Source organism: Cibotium barometz, chromosome 19 (genome assembly GCF_041138505.1).
Source record: "Cibotium barometz isolate CiBa-2024 chromosome 19, ASM4113850v1, whole genome shotgun sequence".
In the NCBI taxonomy this organism is placed as follows: Eukaryota; Viridiplantae; Streptophyta; class Polypodiopsida; order Cyatheales; family Cibotiaceae; genus Cibotium; species Cibotium barometz.
In genome coordinates this window covers 27,555,365-27,583,144 of record NC_141064.1, presented here as the reverse complement: position 1 = coordinate 27,583,144, position 27,780 = coordinate 27,555,365, and the positions used below count along the sequence as shown (strand labels likewise).

The 27,780-nt window shown below is 45.7% G+C and overlaps 2 protein-coding genes across 6 annotated transcripts; both read right to left on the bottom strand.

The window, feature by feature from the left end:
• Positions 1-148: 148 nt before the first annotated feature.
• Positions 149-27,673, bottom strand: LOC147628403 (protein CYTOSOLIC ABA RECEPTOR KINASE 7-like). Of its 5 annotated transcripts, XR_015268102.1 has the most exons (8): positions 26,823-27,673; positions 20,285-20,538; positions 20,025-20,151; positions 19,607-19,880; positions 18,892-19,024; positions 18,708-18,794; positions 18,435-18,572; positions 417-537 (listed from the first exon to the last, which is right to left on the bottom strand). XR_015268102.1 is itself a non-coding variant. In XM_086813514.1 (7 exons), exons 1-7 carry the CDS (start codon positions 27,064-27,066, stop codon positions 409-411), a joined length of 1,248 nt encoding a protein of 415 aa, XP_086669640.1. In that variant the 5' UTR covers positions 27,067-27,673; the 3' UTR covers positions 149-408. The 5 variants fall into 5 exon arrangements, 4 of the variants coding, with proteins under 4 accessions (XP_086669640.1, XP_086669643.1, XP_086669641.1 ...); XM_086813514.1 differs by lacking the exon at positions 18,435-18,572 and having other exon boundaries at positions 149-537; XM_086813517.1 differs by lacking the exon at positions 18,435-18,572 and having other exon boundaries at positions 149-537; positions 26,922-27,673.
• On the bottom strand, positions 27,112-27,675 carry LOC147628402 (light-sensor Protein kinase-like). Its single transcript, XM_086813048.1, has one exon. The coding sequence runs from the start codon at positions 27,673-27,675 to the stop codon at positions 27,112-27,114; it is 564 nt and encodes a 187-aa protein (XP_086669174.1).
• Positions 27,676-27,780: the final 105 nt, after the last annotated feature.

Genomic DNA, 27,780 nt, shown 5'->3' with positions numbered 1-27,780 from the left:
TTGAAGAACCAAGAATGGGTTTAAGCCATAAGAAGAAAATGGCCACCACCGCAACCATTGGCTGTAGCTTCTGGATAACCTAAATGCATAGCCAATCTTGGATGACATGTAGCAATAAGAGTTCTGGACAAAACCCTGGCAATCCAACTAGCACACGAACTTGGTAATATAATTATCCAAAACAAGAACAAATCTACACTAGCACAAAAGGAGCATCCAAACATTCCTCTTGGATGCGTACTTGGTGTACATAGATGTTAGTGTTCTCACAAATAGGTGAGGCAAGCTTTTAGAACCATATTCAATATGGGGACACGTGAGAAAACAAAAAAAAAATGGCTCAGGAAATTCTTGTGATTACATAATAGGAACAGAATTAAGTTAACAGTACACAATCTTGACTAGGCTTCAGGCTGGAGGAACACTGGCAGCTGCCGGCCTAGGAGTAAGCAATGCTTGTAAAACCTTCACAACAATGCTCATATTCGGGCGAAAAACTGCTTCATACTGCACACAAAGTGCTGCCACTGCTGCCATCTACATCCACGTACACAACCTTGGTTAAGAGATAGAGTGTGCACCTAGCCTGTAATAATATGCTTCACTTTTGTCATATGCTTGGCCATATGTTTATTTTCCTTCTACGGTCTTGTTATAACGGCTTTTAAGGGATGCTTCAATACTAAAACATTCTATACAGTTTGTCCTACTTTGATATCAGAGCCTTCTGCATAAGTTTTATCCACGAACTTGAGGAATGTGGCATTCCTCTCCAACAAAGAGAAAGACTTTCATCAAGGAGGTTCTTTGCTGCCTAGAGTGGGCCAACTGCCTAGAGTGGGCCAACTGCAGACACACCTAACTAGCCACTTTTCTCTGGTTCTTTTCTTTTAGTTTATTGTAAAGGCACGTAATTTTTCTCACTACATGTTTCAGCTACGACATGGATGTTCTGTTTCCTAGCTAGACTGTTTTATCTTTATTCCATGACACAATTACTTCACGAGTATTGTGAAATGTTGGGTCTTTTGTAACTCGTCCTCTGCCTGGAGGAGCCTCCTCCACTCCTTCAACCTCCTCCTATGCAACCTCAATAGGCTCCCCATCAGGTTGAGGGTGCTGCTCACAGTCCGACAGGTCGTCATCGAAGCAAAGTGGAGGCTCGATAGAGGTAGGATAAAAGGTGGTGCTGCAATTGATGCTGAATTTAGGCGCCTGTTTATATAGTCCAAGGAGGAGCTGGTCGCCCAGCAGATGCTGTCCGCCAGTTCATGTTTGGACAAAAAATCAATAAAATAGCATTAATGCTATTTATGTCACGTGCACCCCTGCACTAGGGTACACAATGACACACTAGCATGATCATCAGTGCAAACATTTGTACATAATAGTACCTTTTTTTAGGAATATTTGTTGTACGCCATGACCCCATTGTGAGCCCGATAGTCAGGCACGAGCTACATAGTGAGCCATAGAGGTCAGTCGAGAGTCAATCCTCTTAACCCACTTCGAGAATTCATCGGATAGTGCATGTAGAAGTCAGCTTTAGCTATAGGTCTTGCATGTAGTTGCATCAGAAAGCATATGGGACAACCAAAGCCATCCCGTGATCATGGCAGCCCACAAAGGGGCATCATCTAGGCCAAAGAGGGGCCTAGGCAGCCAGTCAGCTGCCTGATACTGCCCCTACTTGCAGTCAGCCAGCCATGGGGCCCTAGAGCTCCTGTCGGCCAGCATAAATATTCAAAAAAGTACAAGCAGCAATTTAGCATCCTACTTCTTCAAGGCAAATCATTGAAGTCCTCTTCAGCATTCAGCCAACATATGTGAAGTCCTACAGCTATCTTAACTTGCGTAAGTGGCCCAAAGAGTGTTCTTCGTCCTTGCGTTGGGCATTCATATCGCTTTTTTTCTCAAGTATTGTACAGCGTTCTCCAAAGAATAATATAAGCAAATACTCTTGCTTGTAGGGGGGGGGGGGGGGGGGGGGGGGGGGGCGGGGGGGGGCGGGCCTTCAGTGGGTATTTGGGACCCAATAAGGTGTCGTCTACTTCACTCTCTCATTCTCTTCTCTCTCTCTACTCTGTGAATTGGATGCTAAAGATTCTCACCACATAAAGGTATAAAGAATTCCCTGTTGTGCGTTACCACAATCAACCTCAATGTATGTAGCATTGGTATCATAGGCTATAGCATTCAAGCTCAACCCACCCAAGGAAGGTGCACAATTCCAACAGAAAGGATGCTGCAGGATAGCAAATGAAGTGATCTGCAAACAGGCGAAGCCAGAAAAAGGATTCCTTGAGGGTATGTACACATAACCAGTACATCATTAAGCTCTACGATCAGTTCCAAAGGCCTAGCAAACAGGCATGATCAATTCCAGCAGGTGACCCACCGTTGTGTTAAGGATAAGGGGAAAGAAGACATGGGGACAACAGTGGAACAAATTCGGGATCTCATTGGCAAATGCATCTTCATATTCCCAGATGACATCCTTATCTTCTCAGGGACTGCAGAGCAACATGAGCAAGATGTGACACAAGTTTTGCAACTCTTGCAGGACAATGAGTTGTTTATTAATGCCAAGAAGAGTGAGTTTGGAGTAATGGAAATTCATTACCTGGGATACATCATCAGTTCATCACGTATTAGCCTCGATCTTGAAAAGGTACGACCATTCTCAGTTGGGATGTTCCCGCTACAGCCCAAGAAATCCGCTCATTTGTGGGTCCTTGTCAGGCCTACAGCACACACATAGACAAGTTTTCTGACCTCGCAGCACCTCTCACCAACTTGCTGGAACTTGGAGGTCATAGGGGTATCAATAGTACCTTGGAGAAGCTAGAGAGGTCATTCTATTGGCCTAAAATGCAACGGGATGTCTACCAACACGTCCAATCATGTCAGATATGTCAAAAGGTGAAAGTTCCTCATACGAAACAGGCGAAGTTACTTCAGCTTCTGCCTATTCCACATGGGCCTTTTCACAACATCAATATGGACTTCGTAGGCCTTGTTCCTGCCTCAGCTAGATCTAGAAATACACAGTGTATGACAATCGTGGATAGATTCAGTAAGTTTTGCATGCTCATTCCATGCAAGCAGACAACTACAGCCGAGGACATAGCTTGCTTGTTCGTTCAGTTTTGGTATTCCATTGGTGGTTTGCCACAAACAATCACATCGGATAGAGATCCTAAGTTCAAGTCCCATTTTTGGAGAGCATTGTTTGACAATTTTGAGACTAAGTTGCAGCTGTCCAGTGCATTCAATCCACCACAAACAGATGGCCAAAAAAATATATACAACCAATAGACCCTTGACGTTCTCAAATCATTCTGCCATGACCAGTAGTCAAAATGGAAACAATACCTTCCATTGGTTCAGGCAATCCTAAACGATACTCATCGAGTATTGGTCGGACGTCGTATGAGGCAACATTTGGTCGCCGGGTCTCAACTCTTTTGATGAGACAGATACCACTATCTTTAGAGGCCAATAAGACAACCGAGACATTCTCGGAAATAATTGAGTCAGTTAAGGAGCGCCTTGCCAAAGGTCAAGAAGCATATACCCGGCAAGGCAACAAATCCAGACGAGATGTCAACTTTAAGAAAGGGGATTGGGTATATCTTCGCATCATGAAACAACGGCTAAAACAAGTGGGCATTATTATCCCAAACTTTCATTCCGAAGTTTCGGAGCTTTTCCCATCATTTAGAAGTGAAGTGATGTCTCTTTAAAATTAAAGTTGCCGAAAAGTTGGACTATGCACAATGTCTTTCATGTTTCTTAGTTAAAGCCATATGTAGGTCCAGCATTGCATGATATATAAGAAGAGCAACATTCAGACGTGATCGACAAAGCCGACGTCATAGAGCCGGAGCAAATTCTCCTCTACCAATGGAAGCATGGATCCGGTCGAACAATACGACAGTTTTATACGAAGTTTAAAGACCGAGAAACCCGTGCTGCAGTATGGCTGGATGAAGAGTTCTTTCAAGAGTACTCCCAATTGTTGGTGGACTCCTTGGAAGCCCTGAATCTGCCACCAAGTTAAGCAAGAGGGAATGTCACATGCACCCTGCACTGGGGTACAGGGTGACACACTAGCATGATCATTAATGCAAACATTTGTTCAGAATAGCACCTTTTTATAGGAATATTTGTCGTATGTCGTGACCCCATTGTGATCCCTCATTCCAAGGACAGTCAGGCACGAGCTACGTAGGTCAGTCTCCGAGCCATAGAGGCCAGTCGAGAGTCAATCCTCTTAACCCACTTGGAGAATTCATCGGATAGTGCATATAAAAGTCATCTTTAGCAATAGATCTTGCATGTAGTTGCATCACAAAGCATATGGGACAGCCAAAGCCATCCCATGATCATGGCAGCCAACAAGGGGCATCATCTAGGCCATGGAGGGGCCTAGGCGGCTAGTCGGCTGCCTAATATTGCCCCTACTTGCAATCGGCCAGCCATGGGGCCCTAGAGCTCCTGTCCGCCAACATAAATAAAGGCAAACAGCCAGTCGGCCAAGACAAAAATCATCAAAAGCCTGTTGCGCAACATTTAATGCTGATTAAACAACATTTTTTGTCCATGGTAAGCACGCCTACAGCTTCACTGAACCGACCAGCAGCCATTGAGCATATAAAAGCAGTCGCATCAGTCCCTCATAAATCATCCAATATTCAATAAACTACAAGTAGCAATTTAGCATCCTACTTCAAGGCAAATCATTGAAGTCCTCTTCAGCATTCAGCCAACATATATGCAGTCCATAGTAGTTAGGAAACGCGTTTCCTACAGGGAAGGAAACTTGGAAACATTTCCGAAACATTTCCTTGTAGGAAACATGTTTTTTTCAAGCAATTTTTTTGACTTTTTTTTTTGGTCCCAGATCTAACGTCGAAACCTGTGCGACTCTTTTGTTATTTGTGATTCAAAGACTGTAGGCTTCAAATTGATGTTTCCATGTATTCTATGCATTTAGTGTTATTTTTACATATTTTATACAGTATATATTTGAAATTTTGAACATGCAAAAAAAACTGTAGGTAGGAAACTTTGGGCTGATTTTACGAAACCTGTTTGAAACACATTTGAAACTTTTAGGAAACCCGTTTCAAACAGCCCCCTGACTACTATGATGCAATCCTACAGCTATTTGAACTTGCATAAGTGGCCCGAAGAGTCTTCTTCGTCCTTGTGTTGGGCATTCATATCGCTTGTTTTCTCAAGCATTGAACAACATTCTCCAAAGAATAATATAAGCAAATACTCTTGCTTGCAGGGGAGGCCCTTGAGTGGGTATTTGGGACCCAATAAGGTGTCATCTACTTCACTCTCTCACTCTCTTCTCTCTCTCTCTACTCTGTGAATTGGATGCTAAAGATTCTAACCACATAAAGGTATAAAGAAGGCCATGTTGTGCTTTACCACAATCAACCTCAGTGTATGTAACAATTTAAATCCTGGCGCCTAGTTGTTTAAAGCTGCCAACTTACTGGCTGACTCCACAGAGCCCAAGGCAAGCTACTGCTTGTCCCGTGGCTACCCCTTCTGCTGGCCGACAGCGATATGTTTCCCCTGCTTGCTGTGAACTGCCTCAAATAGAGGGTCAAGGCTATAATCAGCCCTTGACCACGTTGTTGACAGGCTTACCAGCCATGGGCTTGCCTTTAGCTAGTCCATGGGCATGCCATTCTGACCTATATGATGTTATATGCTTCTAATGCAAGACTTAGGCTAAGGTTGACTGCTACATGCACCTAACTGATGAATTCTCCAAGTGGGTTAAGAGGATTGACTCCCAATTGACCTCTATGGCTAGGAGACTGACCTACGTAGCTCGTGCCTACAAATGTTGCACTGATGATAATGCCAGTGTGTCACTGTGTACCCCAGTGTAGGGTGCACGTGACATTTCCTCTTGCTTAACTTGGCGACAGGTTCAAGGCTTCCAAGTAGTCCACCAATAACTGAGAGTACTTCTAAAAGAACTCTTCATCCAACCATACTGCTTCATGGGTTTCTCGGTCCTTGAACTTTGTATAAAAATGTCGTATTCTTCGATTGGAGCCATGCTTTCATCTATGGAGGAGAATTTGTTCTAGCTCTATGACTTCTGCCTCGTTAATCATATCTAGTTGTTGCTCTTCTGATACATCTTGCAATCCTCGACCTAAATATTGTTTCAACCAAGAAACATAAAAGACATTGTGCATTGTGACATGTGAGGGATTGATCGTAGTAATCACAACCTTAGGCTAACTAAACCTCACTTAATGATGCTAAAGAGATAGACAATTAGTGTCAATGCAATGCAGCTATATAAGATGAATGGGTTACAATGAGATCTATATAGATCTATGATGCTGTCCTAGATGAAGATCCTTCTCGGGATGAGAGGGATAGGCTGAATGCTCATGATGAGGACTGTTCCTTGCTTCAATGCTGAGGTCCACCCTTGGATGCCGGCTTCCCTCTATGTAGGAGGTAGGAATGATGAACTATGTGCTGAATATGCTGGCTATACTGCTGATCTACTTCTCCCTTGCTCCATGGATGAGAAACGCTGAGGAGAGATCAGACCATGGACTGAATATGCTCCGCTTCTATATATATGGTGTGTTGCTGCTGGTCACGCAGTTTACTGCTGTTGGCCAGCCTGTCTGATGCTCCACAACTGGCAAATATTCATTAAATGTTCTTTAACTATTGTTGGCTACTGACCAGGCTGTTGGCTAGTCCCAACAGGACCCGACGTGATGCTAATAAATGCCCCTAATGCTTATGATGCCTCATGTACTGATGTTGGTGTTGAAACAGCCCCACATACATGCTTATGCTGATATATACCTGAATAATACTTGGATTAATGCTTAAATGTCTTGTTTAATGTTTATGGATGCTTGATGATGCCATGCCACTTGTACACCTGATGGGTGTGCACGTGACATTCCCCTCTGCTAAATTGTTGCTGGGTAGTATACCTGGCAACCTTTCTACTACTCTGTTGATCCTTCTCCACTAAATCCACTGCCCCCTTCTGACTTCTTCTACCGGGACTGAGGTCAACTGTAGGAGTTGAATCCTTTGAGCCAAAGACTCGTCTACTGCGGGAACTGAATGGCAAATGCCACTAAAATTGCTTGGAAATACCTAAGTCACCCCTGACCTGTCTGTGGAATCCTTTCACACACCATCTCCGTCGTTCCTGAACCTCTGAGCCTCCTGAGGCGATGTTGGAGCAAACTTCCGTCTTCTTATGTGGAAGAGAACCCCTTGTTGTTGCCAGTTGAAGCTCAAAACTCCATTTACTCCTTTGATGATGGATATCATTCTTCCCCATAGAACTCAAGGGCAAAACATGTAAGCCTTGCAGATGCAAGATTGATTGCTAGGATGACTGCTATGCAAGCCATGTGCAACCCTATATGCTATATAAGAATGCAGATGGATGGGTTACTAATGCATGCCTAAGGGGAAATCCCTAAGGATGGCCTGCAAGATTTTGAGAACTGGATTTAATTGTGCGGAAGCGATTAACATGATGACTGACTGAATGAATGATGGAATGAAAATGATCTAAGGCTAGTTACCCTGTAATGCTCTGATACCAATGTGACATGTGAGGGATTGATCATAGTAATCACAACCTTAGGCTAACTAAACTTCACTTAATGACGCTTAAGAGATAGACAATTAGTGGCGATGCAATGCAATGCAACTATATTAGATGAATGGATTACAATGAGATCTAAATAGATCTATGATGCTGTCCTAGATGAAGATCCTTCTCGGGATGAGAGGGATAGGCTGAATGCAGATGATGAGGACCGTTCCTTGCTCCAATGTTGAGGTCCACCCTTGGATGCCGGCTTCCCTCTATGTAGGAGGTAGGAATGATGAACTATGTGCTGAATATGCTGGCTATACTGCTGATCTGCTGCTCCCTTGCTCCATGGATGAGAAACGCTAAGGAGAGATGAGACCATGGACTGAATATGCTGTGCTTCTATATATATGGTGTGTTGTTGCTGGTCGGGCAGTTTACTATTGTCGGCCAACCTGTCTGATGCTCCACGATTGGCAAATATTCATTAAATGCTCTTACTCCACGATTGGCAAATATTCATTAAATGCTCTTTAACTGCTGTCGGCTGGTTCCAACACGACCCGACCTGATGCTAATAAATGCCCCTAATGCTTATGATGCCTCATGTTCTGATGTTGGTGCTGAAACAACCCCATATACATGCTTATGTTGATATATGCCTAAATAATACTTGGATTAATGCTTAAATGTCCTGCTTAATGTTTATGGATGCTTGATGATGCCATGCCACTTGTACACCTGATGGGTGTGCACGTGACATGCATAGTCCAACTTTCCAGCAACTTTAACTTTAAAGAGACATCACTTGACTTCTGAATGACGAGAAATGGGCTGAAACTTTGGAATGAAAGATTGGGACAACGCTTGCCCACTTGCTTTAGCCGTTGCTTTATGATGCGGAGATATACCCAATCCCCTTAAAGTAGACATCTCGCCTGGATTTGTTGGCTTGCCAGGTATAAGCTTCCTGAGCTTTGGCGAGGCGCTCCTTAACTAACTCAATGATCTCCGAAAATGTTTCGGCTTTATTGTTGGCCTCTAGAGATGGTGATGCATGTCTCATCTCCTAAACCCTGTCGTACAGCTTTTGTTCCTATCCATAGAGTCGTACAACATATTGGGTGTACCTGCAGCTTGCTAACGTGGCATTTCCTGCGATAGTGCACTGTTGAATTCTCATTTGCATCTATACAAGCTCATGTACAAGCGGAACTTTGGTTACGGATTGATACAGGTAATTTTCATACTTTACAATTTGAAAATTTTGGGACTTTTCTATTTGGGAGCCACATTAGTGCTCCATTGCATGCATTTAATATTGGGTTGTAAGCTTGGTGCCATTTGGGCGCAAAATCAGCACATTGGAAGGAGGTTATAGCCTCTATTTGCATTTTTGTGGGTAAATCTTTGCACGGGAACTTCTAGGTTGTGTGGCGGCATAGCACAGCAGTGCTTTTGGTTTTTGCACTTGCAGCTTGTGCATACAATCACTATGGCACAAAATGCAACTAATGTATTTGGTGTACTCACTCAAGAGGATAAGTTGGATGACACCAACTATTCACTTGGAGCTTTATGGTCAAAAATCTTCTTGTGGCTAAAAGTCTGTGTGGTTATGTGAGCGGGGATGAACCTCATCTTGCAGACAGCACCTGCCACTCTAGGGCGAGGCGCTCAACAGGCTGCACAGTCTATAGTTGCCACTCCGGAGCAAAAAAGGTGGGATGCACGTGATGCCCAGGCCATGGCAGTAATCTCTTTATCAATGAAGAGATCAATTATCCCACACATTCGGTCATGTAAAACGTCACAGCGTGCATGGGAAGTCTTGGAGACCATGTATCAAGCCCAGAATAAGGCCAAAGTTGCCTTTTGAAAAAAGAGCTTGAAAACTTGGACATGAAAAAACATCACAGTATGGCTGATCATCTAACTAAGATCCACGATCTTAGAGAGCAATTGCTCAATAAATGAAGTCGTACCGGAAAAAGAACTTGTATCCAGGACATTGAATTCATTGCCAGAGTCGTACCTCAACTTCCACACTTCTCTCACCTTGCCATTGAGGGGCAACCCTCAACCCCTATTGTTTGAGGAGTTGGTTGGTTTGCTATTACATGAGAAACAAACACGGAAGAATAAGTCTTCCATGGCACATGGCAATGATCAAGCTTTAGTTGCTCATGATAAGGGCAAGGGAAAAGCAAAGAGTGGCTATTAGCCCAAGGCTGATTCTAGACAGCCATCAAACAAAGGCAAAAATAATGCAAATCAGCCCGAGAAGAAGAGCAAGTTTCACTACTGCAAGAAACCAAGGCACTACATTAGTAAGTGCAGGAAGAGACAAGATAAAGAGAAGAAAAAGGAATCGAGTTTGTCAGTGGACTCTTCCAGTATGCCTGCAGCAAAGGCTCAGGATTTAGCTCACTTTGTGCAAGATGATTGGGCATTCTCGGTATGTAGTTATGATGCATCACAGGAGCACTTGCCTCTCAATGTGAATGAAAAACAAGTCATTTGGTACTTTGACAGTAGGGCTTCTAGACACGTTACATCAAAGAAGGATTTGTTCATGTCATTGAGGGCTACCCCAAAAGGGAAGAAGGTCACATGTGCAAACAATTCTTCATATCTAATACAAGGCATTGGTGAGATTATGCTCACAGTTGCAGATGGTTCAAACCTATGCATTTCAGATGTGTTGTATATGCCTAGAATCAAGAAGAATTTGGTGTCAATGTCCTCTTTTTCTCAAAGAGGCTATGCTGTGAGCTTTGAGGATGACAGATGCACAGTGAGAAATAGAGAGGAAGACTATGCTATAGTCACTTCTGGCACATTGTACCAAGGCTTGTATCATTTGGACACAAATGAGAAGAATGGTAAGGATGCATGCTTGGCCACCACTTATACTTCTACCATGCAAGAGGCAGAGTTATGGCATGCCAAGTTTGGGCATGTAAATTTTGGGAATTTGATGTTGCTCTAGAGGCATAAAATGGTGCAAAGTATGCCACAAGTTGAGTTGCCACCTAAACAGTGCCTTCACACCTTAGAGGCAAGTTAGATGACAAGGCAGTCAAATGCAGATTTGTGAGCTACAACAGTGGTAGCAAGGGATACCGTCTCTACAATCCATATAGTCAAAGGATTTTTGAAAGCAGAGATGTCGTATTTGCTGAAAATTCAGCACAGCCACTTGCAGAGTTTAGCAAACACTTTGAAAATGGTCCACAGGATATGTTTGAGGGGCTGATTCCATTGGGCATAGATGGAACATCAGACCAACTGCAAGAAATGCATATTGGACAGCCTATGGGTACTGAAAACCAGCCCCCAAATCAGCCTATTACTCCTCATTGTACAAGAAACTATTCAAGAAGAGCGGACAGCCATGCAAGAAGCTAGAACGCTGCCTTGTTGGCTGGTTCGTACTTTGCAAGAGAGCAAAATTTCAGCTCCTCTACCTGGGAGGACACGAGCTGGCTCTAGAAGTGCTCAAGAACAAGTAAATGTATTATGCATGAGTACTATTTGTGATGAAGATGAGCCATATTCATTTGAAGCGGCTCAAGAGAATGAGCATTGTATGGAAACCATGCAATCAGATATGGATGCTATCCCTAATAAGAACAACACTTGGGATTTAATTGACTTGCCTCCAGGGAAGAAACCCATTGGAAAAATGGGTGTACAAGGTCAAACGAAAATCTGATGGTACTATTGACAGGTACAATGCCCGTCTTGTGGCCAAAGGTTATGCCCAACAAAAAGGCATAGACTATGATAAGACTTTTGCACCTGCTTCTCGGCTTGTTGCATTGGCTGCCCATCATGGATGGAAAGTGCATCGATTGGATATAAAAACAGCTTTTCTTAATGGGGACTTGCAGGAAGAAGATTATGTAAGTCAACCTATTGGATTTGTGATGCATGGTCAAGAAGGCAAAGTATGCAAGCTCCGCAAAGCACTTTATGGTCTCAAACAAGCTCCAAGAGCTTGATATGAGAAAATTCATGCATACTTGACCAGCCAGGGATTCAACAATAGTCCAACTGAAAGCACCCTCTATGTCAAAGAGGATCATGGTATTTTGATTATACTCATACACTACATGGATGACATGCTTTTGACTGGAAATAATGAGGATGCAATTTCAGCTTTCAAAGCTACATTAAAGACCTCATTTGAAATGTCAAATTTGGGTTTATTGCACTATTACTTGGGCATACAATTTGTGCAGATGGATGAAGGCATTTTTATGCTTCAATCCAAATACATACAGAAACTCCTCCATAAGTTTGGCTTCCAAGATTGTAAGCCTATTTCTACACCTATAGAACCTGGGCTCAAATTGAACATGTATGATGCAGGAGAGCCTTATAACATGAGCCTGTATAGCCAGGCAAAGGGCTGCCTCATATACTTGTGCAATACATGCCCAGATATTCAATTTGGTGTGTCCCAATCAAGAAAATTCATGCACAGCCCAGGGACAAAGCATTGGCAAGTTGTGAAACACGTTTTTCGCTATATCTTCAGGACATTCTGGATCTTGGATTGTTCTATCCCAGCGGGGACAGTTAGCAACTCCATGCATACAATGATTCAGACTGGGCTGGTGATTATGACACTCGGCAATCTACCAGTGGGAATTGTATTTTTATGGGCAATTCATGCATGTCATTGTTAAGTAAAAAGCAACCCACTGTTGCCACGTCTACCTGTGAAGCTAAGTACAAGGCAGCCTTTTCTAATACGGTAGATTGTGTATGGCTAAGAAGATTACTTGCAGATCTTCGTGAGTGTCAGCAAACACCCACTAGCATACTCACTGACAATCAGAGTGCTATGGTCGAGGCACGGAATCCAGTTTTCCAGGCTCGTACCAAGCACAGAGATACATTATCACTATGTCAAGGAGAGGCTTCATGCAGGGGAGATCACTTTGACCTTCAGCTCTACACACGATAACATCGCAGATCTGTTTACAAAAGCATTATCTCGAGAGAAGTTTGAAGCTTTCCGCAAAGCTTTGGGCTTGCTCTCCTATAGAGAGTGATCTGCATACTTATGCAGGTTCACATTACCACTACAGGGGGGATTTGAAGGCACTCTATGTGTATGTGTAGTGGTACATGTGAACAGGCACTTACTAGGGGCACTTTTTATCCTACAAGTTTTTTCCCCCGGACATTTGGTGTGACAAGACACCTAGACTAGGTTTATCATTATCACTTGTGCTTGTCTATTTGATTATTATTGAGTGAACGTACATGCAAGCTCTTCTGCCACTCTCTTTCCATCTCGTTTTTGCTTCTTGTGTGAGTGTGTGAGCTTTCTTTGCCCTGCAAACCCTAACATTAGCTTCTTGAAAGCCAACAATTTAATGCTGCGATTTGCTGTTTTAACAGCAGTAAATGCTGCGCTTTATTGTCCCTAAGCCTAGCTGTCAGCACAGAGTCCAAGACAAGTTGCAAACTGTGTCCTATGGCTGCCCTTGCTGCTGGCTGACAGGAATATGTTGTCCCTGCTTGCTGTCGGCTCCCTCACATAGAGGGTCAGGGCTATGAACAGCCGTTGACCAGGCTACTAACAAGCCTTCCAGCCATGGGCTGGCCTTTGGCTAGCCCATCGGCATGCCATCTTGCCCTAAATGTTGTTACATGCTTCTAATGCAAGACCTATTGCTATGGCTGACTTCTCCATGCACCATCTAATGAATTCTCCAAGTGGGTTAAGAGGATTGACTCCAAACTGACCTCTATGGCTCGGAGACTGACCTACGTAGCTCGTGCCTGACTGTCCCTCGACACAATGGGGTCACGGCGTACGACAAATATTCCTAGAAAAAGGTACTACTTATGTACAAATGTTGCACTGATGATCATGCCAATGTGTCACTGTGAACCCTGGTGCAGGGCGCACGTGACAGTCTGCTTGCATGGAATGAGCATGCAAAACTTACTGAATCTAACCACAATTATCATACGCTGTGTGTTTCTAGATCCAGCTGTCCATACTGATGTCGTCAAAAGGTCCCTCTCGAATAGGCAAAGGCTGAAGGAACCCTGCCTATTTCGTATGTGAAACTTTCACCTTTTGACATATCTGACATGCTTGGACATGTTGATAGACATCCCGTCACATTTTGGGCCAACAGAATAACCATTCTAACTTCTCCAAGGTACTGATGATACCCCTATGACCTCCGACAAGAGAATCATGGGCATCATGGAGAAGGACTTGGCACTTTTCTTTTAGTATACTTGAAAAACAACCAACCATCATGTGTGCTATAGTGGCCTGGTTCTGAACTGAGGGCCAACTAATACTGAGCCCCAAATTCTTTCGAATCCAGATACTGTGCCTTCATGCTATCCAAGTCTTTGCCTTGAATTTCCACAACAGTGAACTCCAGTCTCCTGCAATGTTTGAATTGTGCCTTTTCGACTGAGAGTATCAAAAACAAGAGTTCTTCTGACCATGGAACATATTCAATCATTCCCCCAAATTGTTGGAACAACTGACTCCATCCGGACTCCCTGTCACTCCATAAGGCACTGGACATGGTTTGCAACCATTTAAGTGCCTGATGATCCGTCTAAAATCTCTTCCGTAAAGAAAGTGCTTCCAATGTTTATGCGCGGTCATCACCCCCAAAAGCTCTTTGTCATAAACCGAATAATTCTTTTCGGCATTATTCAACTTGCAGCTATAGTAAGCCACTGGTCTACCATCTTGCTGAAAGACAGCTCCAATGACACTTGTCCATGTGCGTATTATAGGCCTGACAAAGACCCACAAATGAACTGATTTCCTTCAGCTATCTTGGGAATATCCCAACTGAGAATAACCTCTTACCTTTTCAAGATCGAGGCTAATACCTGATGAACTAATAATGTATCCCACGTAATGTATTTCCAATACTCCAAACTCACTCTTCTTGGCATTGATAAATAGCTCATTGTCTTGCAAGAGTTGCAAAACTTGTGCCACATCTCACTCATGTCGTTCTGCAGTCCTTGAGAAGATAAGGATGTCATCTAGAAAGATGAAGAAGCATTTGCCAATAAGATCCCGAAAAACCCGAGACATCATCTTGTTGAACGTCGTTGGTGCATTGGTGAGTCCAAATGGCATCACCACAAATTCATAATGACCATGCTTGGTCCTAAAGGCAGTTTTTGAAATGATCCGAACCTGATGGTAGCCACTCTTAAGGTCTATCTTAGAGAAAATTCTAGCACCTTGAGACGTTCTAGGATGTACTCTATTCTTGGCATGTGGAATCTATTCTTAATTGTTAGATTATTTAGCACCCTGTAATCCACACATAAGCATGCGGTCTTATCCTTCTTTTGGACAAACAGGATGGGAGTGGCAAATGGAGGAAGATCGGATAAATCCAAACTGGAGTAGCTGCGATAACTGCTACTCCAGCTTGCTCTCCAATGCCTTAGCAAGGTGGTACGTGAACTTGCTGGGAGACTCTGATCCAAGAACCAGTCCTCAGGTCTACTAGGTTGGAGGTCATCTCGCAGCATAATGTTGATGTATTGAGACAAAAGACAAGCCATTCTCTCCTCCACTACGGGTGCTCTCTGAACTGCATTAGATGGAGAAAAGACATATAGCAACGCACACACTACTCCTTTTCTTATGGCTCGTTGGACCTGAGTATGAAAAATGAGTGGTATTTCAAGAATGCTCCGATCCCCGAAATGGGATCTCTCTCTCTGATGGCTGTACAGTGTATATGCTCTGCATCTGCATACATAATGCTCCTCACTAATCTGCATACCCTCTCCTCTCAAGGGATCCGTGCTGCTCTACCAGTCTGGATCTCCAATCGATGTGATGAGACTCTAAGCTGACCAATAGCTACTCGGGAGCCGTGTGGTAAAAAGCCCTCCAAGTATCTAGGCCTCTCTATAAATCCATCATCAGTGATACTCATGAAGTGATCTCTGTAGTATAGCATTTTCGGTGGAAGAGGCTGTGTAGGCGATATCCATGTCTCTCGTGTATAGAGCTGCCATAGGTCCTGTCTCAATACTCTGTTCCTCTCACTATGAGAGAGACGGATATGTGGTGCATCCCTATCATACTGGAATGGTGGTAGATGATCCATGTCTAGGCCATGCTGTGAGAACCAATGTGTGACCTGTGCATACCATGATCCTCTCTCTCCTACCTCAACCAGCTGTCTAGATGCCTCAAAAGCTCTGTATGACAATCTGTCCTGTGGCATCTCTCTGAATCTGTCTCGCAGGCATATAGTCTGGAATATGGCCTCTTCCATCATAGGAGGCGCAACAAACTCTGCTCGGATAATGTCATGAGGTACTGACGGTTTGCTGCGTATCATGCATGCCATCATGAGGGCCTGTGGTCTCTCTATCTGGGTCCACCAATGGGTAGCAAGTCCTGGCGCCCATACCGCTGCTCCATACATCAGTGCCGGTGTGACTAATGTGTCAAATAGCCACCCCTTCGTTCGGGGCTCCTGAAAATGCGCCTGGTGGCACTGTCTCTCTAGCATAGCCAATGCTCCATATCCCCGAGTCAATCTGGCTCTGGCTGCTGAACCCATGGTGAAGCGCGTGGCTGCTGCAGAGAAGGTAACCCCTAGGTACACGTACGTTGTCACCACCTCCACCTGGCATCCTACGAGAGTGAATGTCAGCTGACTCCTGCCCTGTCTCAATGTATGAAAGACCATAACCTTGGTTTTCCCAAGGTTCACAGTAAGACCTCTCTGTGTGCAGAAATCATCGAGTGTATGTAGATGCTGCCGTAGACCTCCTGGAGACTCAGACACTAATACAATATCATCAGCATAAAGCATAATATGTACTGAGGTACCTGCTAGATCAACTCCATCTCCGCCTCCCCATGTAATGAAGTCAGCCACCTCATCAATGTATAACCCAAATAGCGTGGGGGAAAGTGGGCATCCTTGCTTCACACCAATGGTGCTAGCAATAGTCTCGGACATACCTCCTGGGCATCTGACTCGCCCAAAACCTGCTCATATAATGCATAGATGCCCCATGTCATATCTGCTGGTATGCCAAGAGACTGCAGGCGCTGAAAGAGCCTCTCTCGTGGTACTGTGTCAAATGCCTTGTGGAAATCCACAAAGCAGCAATAGAGCTTTCTCTTCCTCACTCTGGCCTGATCAATCATACATCTCAAAGTGAATACATGGTCAGTGGGGTAGAGAAAGCTCTCCTGAAGCCTGCCTGCCCTGATGAGCGTAAATCTGCTCGCTCAGCATATAAGCTAAGCTCTTGCTCCAACACTGCACCATAGAGTTTGGCCAACACGTGGCCAACCATAACCGTCCTGTAGTTGCTCGGATCGAGCATATCCCCTGTTTTGTGGATCGGCACAATGGTGTGCATCATCCACTCCGCAGGCAAACCCTCTGCTAGTGCCCTGTTAAACAGGTGTGCAAAAAAAGGAGCCAAAGAATCTACTGCATATATGAGATGCTCACCCTGTAGGCCCATATGGTCGGCGGCCCGTCCATGCTGTAGGCGGCGGATAGCTTTGTTTGGCGTGGTATAGGCCCTTTGCATATGTGTGCCATCATGTCTGTGGGTCTGCAATGGGTGTCGGTGTCCGGGGCTCTCTGAAATGCCGCCATGAGATAGGGCTATCTCTACTCATGAAGAAATGAAAGATCTCTAGCTCCTGTATCTCTGCGAAGGCCCGCCTTTTGCGGCGAGTAAGTCTCCTCATCTCTCTCCTCGAATCCTGCTCCCAAGGCTCTCTGTATGCGGGGCCGTGAGTATAGGGCTCTGCACTCGTCATCATACCATCTGCTCTAGGACATAGTCCCAGATCTCGCAGGCTCTCCTGAGTGGACACGATGTGGGAAGCTCTGTAATGCAGCCGTGTGTAGGAGTGATGCCAACTGGGCTGTAATGGTATCCATAGGTGCCAAGGGATCCACGAGTAGGAGCCCATCCTCTACTCTGCCAATGTATATGTCTGCCATGTCATGTGTGAAGTAGATGGTAGTGTGTGGCGTCGGTATGTGGGGGGCTGGTGATACTGGTGATCCGGCTAGTGAAAATGCCAAGTATGTATGATCTTCCCCAATAGGACGAGGTGGGATGGAGAATGAGGTGACAAGCTGTGATGCCTCCAAAGATCCCATAATGTAGTCCACCACCGTGCCTCCGGTCCGTGTATGACCCCCATGTGGGAAGCATGTCAGCCCTCCTGATCCCGGCCACTGTAGCATCCCGTTATAAATAACGAGACGATGCCTGGCTCCCAACTCTAGTAAGTGGTCCCCATAATGTCCTCTGTCTGGTCCAGTGTCCTCTGATGCCCGACTAGCCCCTATCTCCTCTTGATCCACAGGGTGGATAGCCATGGTATAGTATAAATCTGGAACGTCTTAACAAAGGAGAGCTTCCAATGCCACTATCTAATCCCTTACAGATAATGGCCAAGAAAAAAATAGGATTTTCAAAAATTAGGATTTCCAAACAAGGGGGTTTTGATTAATAATGCTTTAGCATACTATAGCAACACCTGAATGCTAGATTTGCACACTCAATTGTGAAAATTAAAAAAGTAATTAAGACTAATTACTTGGATTAAGTAGGATTTACATAAATTAGAAAAAGGCACAAATCGACTTTACTTTCTTGAGATTCCTTCATGGATTGATGTGTGCGCTGATTGGTGCACGTTGTTGGTTGCTACTCAAGATGCATGCACAAGACTGGGCCACCTTACTACTACTACTGACACAACACAAGAGGTTGTACAGCCTATTTGCACCTGTACGGTCTGTTGTACGGATGGCGGCGTGGGTGTACGGGCATGTACCAAAAAAATCGGATTCAGGACACTATTGCTCGAGGCAGAATCAACTTATAGCTTTGATACCAAATGGGCTCTAATGATGGGTTCATAAGACTGTTTAAGTATCAGTCAATTAAAAGTTAGTAACCCTAATCACTCTGTGCATGTTTTGGAGAACATACTACATGACCAAAGGATACCAAGATTTACAGTCCAAAAAATCAATGAAAACTGAAGAAGGTAAATCACCTTGGCCACTGCCTTGATTGGGTAATCTGCCTTAAGCTTGGGATCCACACACTGCTTAACTTTGTCTTCGCTTAGTCTTGGAGTTGCCTGCATTAACACATCCTCGCTTCTCAAAAAGCACTAATAGTTATAATGATTGTCCAATAGTGCTAATTTATGAACTAGCTGGGAATGCATGTCTCACCCATGTAACCAGACTTCGCTGTCCACGTGGTAGCGTATGATCGATTGGCTTTCTCCCTGTGAGCAGCTCCAATAAAACCACTCCAAAACTGTAAACATCACTCTTCTGTGTCAACTGTCCTGTCATCGCATACCTGAAGGTAAAGACTTGTCAGCCTGTAGAAAAGAGAACTTATGCAAACACACCTTGATCACTTGTGAGCATGGATCTGGCATCTATCTGTAATCAAAGTCTTGACACTTTCCAACCAAATCCTTGTTTTTTTCATATACAAAATCAGAAGACCCCACAATGTGAGCCAAGATGGCACTAGATGTCTTTCCACAATATACTTACTCTCTTTCACACAACCCTAGCTGGTAGCGCCATTTCCCTTCTCCCACTTACAAGTGATAACCTATCTAGCCAATCCTAAATCTTTGTTCCTTTGGGGGCTTGCATGTGAACCTTATTTATCATTTGTCTTCATCTTACAATCATTGCAAATAATCTAAAGCATAACATTTTTGTTTGGTTTTTGACCCAGGAGTTTTAACTGTCCATGCATTAATTGGTCCATTGCTAAAGTGACCGAGCACACAAAAGAATCCAGTGGAAAGAAAGTAGTATCATCTCCATAAAAAAAGGACCAAAAACATGTAGACAAATATGTGATCTATGAACGTCAAAAGCACTGCAAGCGAGGCATTTAAGTAAGCAAGCTCTGACCCCTTACTCTGGAGCATGATAAGCAAAGGTCCCAAGAACACCGGGAGAATGGAGACGGGCTGCCATGTCAGGTGCTTGATTTGAGAGATTAAAATCGGCAATTTTTGCAGTGTAGTCATCAAAGAGTAGAACATTGCTAGATCTGATGTCACGATGGATTATGAGAGGCTGCACTTTCTCATGCAAGTATTCTAAGCCCCTTGCCGCTCCCACTGCAATCTTCACACGTTGCATCCAATCAAGGACAGGACCGGGCTGGGCACCTTGGACACCTTTTTGGCCTTTATAAATCAGCACATATCACGAAGTCAGTTGATATTATGAACAATTGGTACAAGCTTTAGAGTATTATTCTCCATACTTAGCAAAGGAGAACAATTAGTCAATGAAACTCACAGTGTGGACAATGTCAACAATTTTTTTACCGTGTAGGATATCATGTAGAGAACCCATCGTTGCAAATTCATATGCCAATACTCGCAGATTGCCATCAACGTAGTATCCAATAAGCTCCACGACGTTTTCATTCTTCAGCCTTGAAACCCTTGACGCCTGTACAGCTCATTGTTTGGTGGACCAAATGTGATAGGACAGGTCTCAGTGTGACGGTCTTACCACTTCACCAATAGATAATATAGCAAGCAAAAAAAACATTTATGACCTCATGACTACAGGCAAAACCTACCTGAGCTAAAAACTCGTCATCAGGCTCCTGCTGATTGCTGACGTCAAGTTTTTTAACTGCTGCAGATCTGCCATTATTCATCCTCGCCAAGTAAACCCGTCCATACGAACCCTCACCTATCAAAGTATTTGCTCCAAAATTTTCAGTCGCCTCTCTCAATTCATCCAATGATATAGCCGGTGCTTCTATAGGCTGGACAGTTTGTGTAACCGGGTTCCGAACTGCCGGATTAGCCTTTTGGGCACCCGGATAACCTGTGCCATAGAAAAATTCTCTGTATCATTATAGCTAGCATGTAAAAATTTGTTTTGTTTACCGTTCATTTTCTTTACATTATGTAAAAATAGTGTGCACCCTACACAAATCAAAGCATTTCTTGCAAAACTGTAACCAAATTTCAAATTGATTAAAGAAAAAATATTTCACGTAGAATAGGTTACAAAACTCATGGCCATACTTGCGAGTTCAGTAAAGAGTAAGATCACAAGAGTTTTAGGCATGGTACCTTTTAAGAGTGATCATTGACTGCACAATTTTCTTCTATACAAGCATCCGGGAGCATTTTCTTGAATTGTTTAAACAGCCATATTGACTCTAAGAAATAGATAGATGTCATATTAACGTCCACGGGAGCCAAAATATGACTCATAGGACCAGAATATCAACATGGAGCCAAGTATGACTCATCATTGGACCCTAATTTAATTATTAAGTTTTTGAAATGGTCAACAAGCTAGAGCTCTGCTAGCCCTTACCAGACGTCTTGCAAAAGACTAGATGCAAATCTGTCCTAAAATGCTCGGCTGAAGCCACGTGACTGCATCTCTGTGAAAATTCATCTCGTGCTCTAAGGCCAAGGGCCTCCCATGGTCAGGGCGCGGGCAAAGCTCCTAGCCAGGACAAAGTCCTTCCAAGACTCACCACCCGGAAGAAGACCTCTAACAACCAAATTGCCCAATAAGGTTTGGCTCTAAATGGAGGGGTCGATGATGCCCAAGCCCCCTCTATGTCGCGGCTAAATGATCACTCCAGACCACCTTGGCCCTAGCCAATCTCCCATCACTACCAGCCCACAGAAAGTTCCGGATCAATCACTGAACCTGACTAATACATGCCTAGGAGAAAGACCAGCAGGAGGTTGTGTACCACATGGTGGAGAGAAGAACCTGGTCCCCCACCACTACCCAGCCAGCTAGGGAAAGCCTGGCCGAACTCCAGTATAACAGCTTCTTCCAAATGTTGAGAAAGAGGGGGGGGCGAGCTGCTGCTCAGGGGAGATGTCAATGCCAACCTAGCATCCAAAATAACAAACAGGAGTGCCCCTCGGGACCCACCGAAAAGCCTCAACCGGACACCAAGTCAGGGCAGGCCATGAGCCAACCCAAAATCCACACGACTTGTGCCAAATGATCTCTGCTCCGGATGCACGACAAAAACTCTCAATCACCTTGGCAAATCCCTGGAAGTTCCCCTCGGCCCCTGATAGGTATGCTGATGTGTCGTCTCAACGAACTCGGAATCAAGAAGCTCCTCCTACACTCAGATGGAGAGACGCAGTCCATGGAATCCGGTATCCTGAGCGGAGAGAAACTGCTCATGGCCTCAGCAACGAACAAGAAGAGATAAGGTACTAGAGGGCACCCCTACCGGACTGAGCATGAAAGCAGAGATCTGTCACCTCTAGCACCCTGAATAAGAACCTGGTTATGAGAAGCCGAGTGATACACCTCGGACCCACTTCTCCGGGAAACCCATCATGTGCATCATCCCCTCCACAAATCCCCAATTTCTAAATCAAGGAGGAGCACAATCAGATCCTTTGTTGCCCCATCCTAGCTGACGTGATCGCCTCCCAGAAGGTGAAGATGTCCAGAATACTCTGATCATGCACGAAACCGGTCTGTGTACTATGAATCAAGTCAGGGAGAAAGGGCTCTAATCTCAGGCTGTGGCCTTGGCCAAAATTTTGTAGGCAATCCCTAGGAGGGTGATGGGTCTCTCCACTGTCGAATCTCCAATCTGTCACCACCCTCCTTGGGAATCAAGTGGATCAAACCCTCCGACAACCTCTCCGGCATGCATGGCCCCTACAACCATTATCTCATTGAAGGCAGCCCTGAGGCCACCTTTCAAGAGATCCCAATGCCGCAAAAATAAGGAGGTTGGAAGACCGTCCTCTCCTAGGCATTTACCCCTAGGTAATGCCGTCGTAGCCTCTGCCAACTCCCTCAAATGAGAAGGGGGTCAAGAGGAAAGTCCTGAGAGCGTGAGGGACCACCTCTCTCGTGTGCCGCCACACTCGCTCACGCGCATCCAGCACCTTTGAGGAAATGGGTAAGACTACTGAAGAAATCTGTGGCGATGGCTCTCACTTGCAGGGGGGTCCATAACAATGCGGATCCATCGGGGCTCGCAACCTGTCGAAACCCTCTGTCTGTCTTTGTGGGCCTACAATCTCAAAGATATCTCATGTGACCCTATGTCCCGCTTGCATCCAAAAAGAGGCTTTGGCACGGTATCTATACTCCACCCACCGCTCCTCTATGGATCTGAGCACTGTACGGGCAACAGCCAACTGACTCTCAATCCACGGGCTATCTCGTGCACTCTCCTGAAGCCACTGTAGAGAGGCAAGAACCCTACAAATACTCTCTCTCTCTCTCTCTCTCTCTCTCTCTCTCTCTCTCTCTAGACATCCAGAAGACATTGACAGTTGTACATTGATTTGTCTCATAGGTCGAGTTCGGCCTCTAGTAGACGTTAATACAGCTTTCTTTCTCTCTCAGAGAGGAGAGGATCTACCGACTATGCCACACAGAGGTTGAGACGGAGGAGCATTACATATGCCGCTACCCAATATACTATGAGATCCGCGGGAGGTTTCACTGTCTATTTCGTGAGGGATCCGGTCCACTCTCCAAGATCATTGACTTCCAGGACCAACGTTGCCTGGGCCTCTTCCTGCTTGAGCTCTGCAGACACAAGGACACCTTCTTGAGAGAGCCTCGGCCCCAGCCACCCCAGCCCCTCCCTCGCCAGCCAACCATCACCAGTTTCTTCCGAACCCAAGAGGTGGAGGACACCGACATAGTGGATCTTGTGGACCCTCCACGAGCTGCTCTGAACCTACCTCGCCCGAGAGGAGTTACCTCAGACCGAGCCTCTGCACTGCAGCGTGCCCGACGCCCTCAACCCCCCCGTTGGCCACGATCATCTCATCAGCTCCAGATCCAAGACATGCTCCACCGCCATCGAGCTACCTTTCCACGTGACATAGCTGAGGGAGACCTCTTGGCCATACTCATCAGCCCCATGCTTGATATTTTGGAGAGTGGTATACCATCTACTCGGAGCTGATGTTGCTCCCATGTTTTTATGTTCTTAGTATTCCATGATGAGTTTCCATGGACAGTTTTGTATCACCCCAATGAGATAGCTATGTTTATGATTTCTTTCAGTTTTATTTTCCATTCCATGATGAGATATGCCATGGACACTATTGTATCACTTTGGTCTCATAGGCCCATTGGGTCTTTAGTAGACGCTTAATATATCTTTCTTTCTTTCTCTCATGTGATCCTATCTCCCGCAAGAGGCTCTGGCATGGTATCTATACTCCACCCACCGCTCGTCTATGGATCTGAGCACTGTACGAGCGGCAACCAGCTGACTCTCAATCCACGGGCTATCTGGTGCACTCTTCCGAAGCCACTATAGAGAGGCAAGACCCCTACGAATACTCCTCTCCTACTCTCAGAGGCCAGCCAATCTGCTCTACGCTACCTCCTGTGTAAAACACTGCTAATCTTGCCAAGGCCTGCATCCAAGGCTCTTGCAGTTGCTCTTGAGTGAAAATCAAACCTCTCCCAAATCCTCTCTATCTTGTTGTAGATCTTTGGGTCCTGAATGAGGCTATCTGGAATCCGGGTACTCACTTGTTTGTCCTACCTCGAGGGGTCATCCAAGGAGAGAATAACAAGTTGAGTGGTTGGAAAAAGTAGCGCCAACCAAAATAACAATCATGCCACCGCGCCCACAAGCCCAATCGTCAACATAGAACGGATCGGGTCTGGATAAGTTAGGGGCGGTATTCCTCCTGTCAAATCTGGAGATTCGAAAAAACACAGACTCCCAAGACTACGCCCAAACACTAGAAGATACCAAGGATCGTGTCCCCTGAGAGCCAAAATCAACTCCTCCCATGCCGAGTACTCTATACCTAGATACAGTAGCCATGCCACCTCCGAGTCTGTCATCGGTCAACTCTACCATGTTAAAGTCCCCACCCATACACGAGAAATCTGCCCGCAGCAGGTACTGACGGACTCTACTACAAAAGGTGGCTCTGCCTGCTGCCGTGTTCGACGCATAGACGTTCAAGAACCCTACACAGTCCTCTCCTATCCTAATGGTCACCCACTGCGCCCGTCCCGTAACAAAGGTGTCAAGTCAACCACTACCGGCAAAAGTTGCTCACTGACGGAAATGCATACTCCACCTTGTGTCTCGGAGGGGCCAAAAGAGTGGGACCAGAAGGTGTGACTCCTACCGTGCAAGATCTTCCCGCCGTGGTGGGTCCATCCCTCTAAAAGTTGGTGCTCCTGCAAGCAGAGAATGTCAATGGGTCCACCACTGTTGCTCTGTGGAGCTCCTCTCTAAGGACACCACCTCTAAAAGGACGCGCCTCTAGAAGCATTGTGGGCCCCCCAACCCTTGGATGTTCCATGACACAATTCGCATAGCTAAGAGTGGTGGGAAGCAGAACTATTAGAACTGCCCTCCACTCAAAGAGACTTGGGCGTGGGTTTCGATGGAGAGTAGTAACTATCGGTTCTGGGACAAAACAATGCCAGATGGACACGTATCGTGGCCTCCATGTCGATCCACGCTGTTCGAGCCCTAGAGTATGCATACTCTACACTCCATCTGTCACAGTGAAGGTATCTATAGGAGGGGGAAAGTGGTACTGCGAGTGAAACATAAAGAAACACAAAAAGCAGCACCTCCAAGCTAGAGGACACCATCTTCCTTGCCCGATCCCTAAGGCCAGAGGCGTCCAACTCCATCCGAGCAAAAGGCTAGAGGTGGGTAAGCACATCAGTGATGCACAGGTCGTGCAGATGATGCGAAAGCTCTATGGCTTGCCCCTATATAGCGGTGGACACTAAATCCTTGCTCCAGTCCGTCCCCTCTGCTAAACTCAGTGGGAAGGAGAAAAACATCACTCCACTCTCTAGGGTGGACGGCTTGGGGTGGTATAACACGGCACAAATGTGGATGGGAGCCACCTTCTCCTCGATTATGCCAGCTCCATCAACGGGGAGGCACCGAAAAAAACTGTAGTCGATTGGCTGTCCCAACACCCTGGGAGAGCACTTGGCGACTCGGGAGCGAGAGCCTGGACCAAAGAGGCAGCAATGGCGGAAGGGACCGGGCGGCTAGGGCAAAACAGGGCAACGGGGGGGAGCTCCAGCTTGAGCTCGAGCTCGACTAAACAACAAGGTTTTTAGGGCCTAGACGGAAGAGTTTCCCTCATAGAAGCCTTGAGCTTCTAACATCTTGACAAGGATCCAAGGGGGCTCAGGCTGTGAGAAAAACTAATGCAAGATCTTTCTTGTACAACTTCCCATCACCTCTTGGAGAGTCTTCTGCGCAGGGAGGTGGAACTATTGCCTCTTTTGTCTTGACTTGTTGGCACTAATCCCCTTGGCTTAGGTATTCATCAGTAGACAACGGAATCCTTCTTGATCCATCTTGAAGGTGGGTTGGGGCCATGGATCAAATCTGGAAGATAAGGCTGAAGGCAGTGGTTGATGGCATTGGCGCAAGGATTTTGTAGGCGCTGCCAAGAAGGGTGATGGGTCACCACTATGTGTGGGCTTTCTAAGGTTATCAGTGCTAAAGCAGGATATGCTTTCTAAGGTTATCTCTACTATGAGATGGATAGCGGGGTGACCCCCTAATTGTTAAGTTGTGAAGACCTTCGAAATGATCAGAGCTCCCGGTAGCCCTGACCAGGCAGCCGGCCCCTCTCCCTGCGTATGCCGCTAGCCCTGCCCTCCCATCCCATCCCACGCACCAGCCTTGCAACTCCTCTGCCCCACTGCCCCATCCCTTTCTTTTGCTTCCCCCTTCCTGACCCCTTACCATGGCCAAGCATCTCCTGCCCCCTCTGCTGTGCACCCGCCTTTCTGCTCTCCTTCACCCATGCAGCCCACCTCCCCCCCCCTTTCCTCCCCTCTGCAGCCCACCTTGCATTCCCTCCCTTCCTCCCCTCTGCTTGCTTCTATTCACCTTCCGCCCTCCTTTCCTTTTCCTTTTCCAGGTAGACTAGCCCCCACCGATGCCTTTATAGAATTTCCTCGTTGCCGACCCCAACTCAACTCTGCTTGCCATGCGGACAATACGCAGAGCAAAAACAAGTGAGCACTTCATCACAATAAATGCTTCAGAATTATTTGACAGTTCAAAACGAGAGATGCTGACTTTGCAATTGGACGAACATGCACACCAACACACATATTATCAGTAAAGCTACCTAGTTGTTTGCTTCCAGCTTCATCTCCTTCTTGTAACACTATTCTGCAGCAGTACATCTCCAAAGGTATCTTCAATGGGTGGGGATCGAGAAAAACACCTGGCCCTTTAGAGGACAGCTCGATCATTTCTTCCATGCGGGTCAGCATGCCACTGGAGAGAGTGCGTGATAACCATTGTGCTTTGCCATGACGGTCATGATGATCACCTAGAAGAAGAATAGAGGCCTTGAAATATCGGAGCATTCTGCAGATTTGTTGGAAGGTCGGTCTTACCGAGGGCTCCCCATCCTAGCATTTCTCAATGTAGCTCGCCAGTGCAAGCGGACAGTGGTGGGGTAGCTTGGGTCTCTCACCTCCCCTCACTCTCCTGCGGATATTGCTCCCTTGAAAGGGAAACTTTCCTGTCAATATTTCATAACAAACCAATCCAAAGCTGTAGACATCAGCCTTCTTCGTATATTTTGCCTTGGGATCACCTTCCACCTCGTCCTCAGGGCTGGGCTCGAAAACCTCAGGAGCTCTCCATGCAGTTGTGCCTGTCTGTCTTGTGGTGTACTTTGAGCTGGCTTGCTTGGCTTTGGACATTCCAAAGTCTGCAATTTTAAGATGTGCGTGTAGACCACCCATCATGGTAAGGTATGGATTCGATTGGCCAGAATGTGATGGAAAGCTTACCAGAATGTTGAAAGATTTCAGATCTCGATGAATTATGTTGAGGCTGTGCAGGTACTCCATGCCCTTGGCGATCTGGAGCATGAAGTCCACTGCAACCAGGAGAGGGAAGGGAGGATTCAACCCTTTCCCCATTCTGTCCATCATCAGAACCCGAAGGTCTTGATGCATCAGTTCCATCACTAAACTACACTTCTTGAGAGCCGGGTTCTTTGTGCAGCACACAAGGTGTATTACATTGGGGTGCCGCAACCTGGCCTGAATGACCGCTTCCCTCCCAAACAC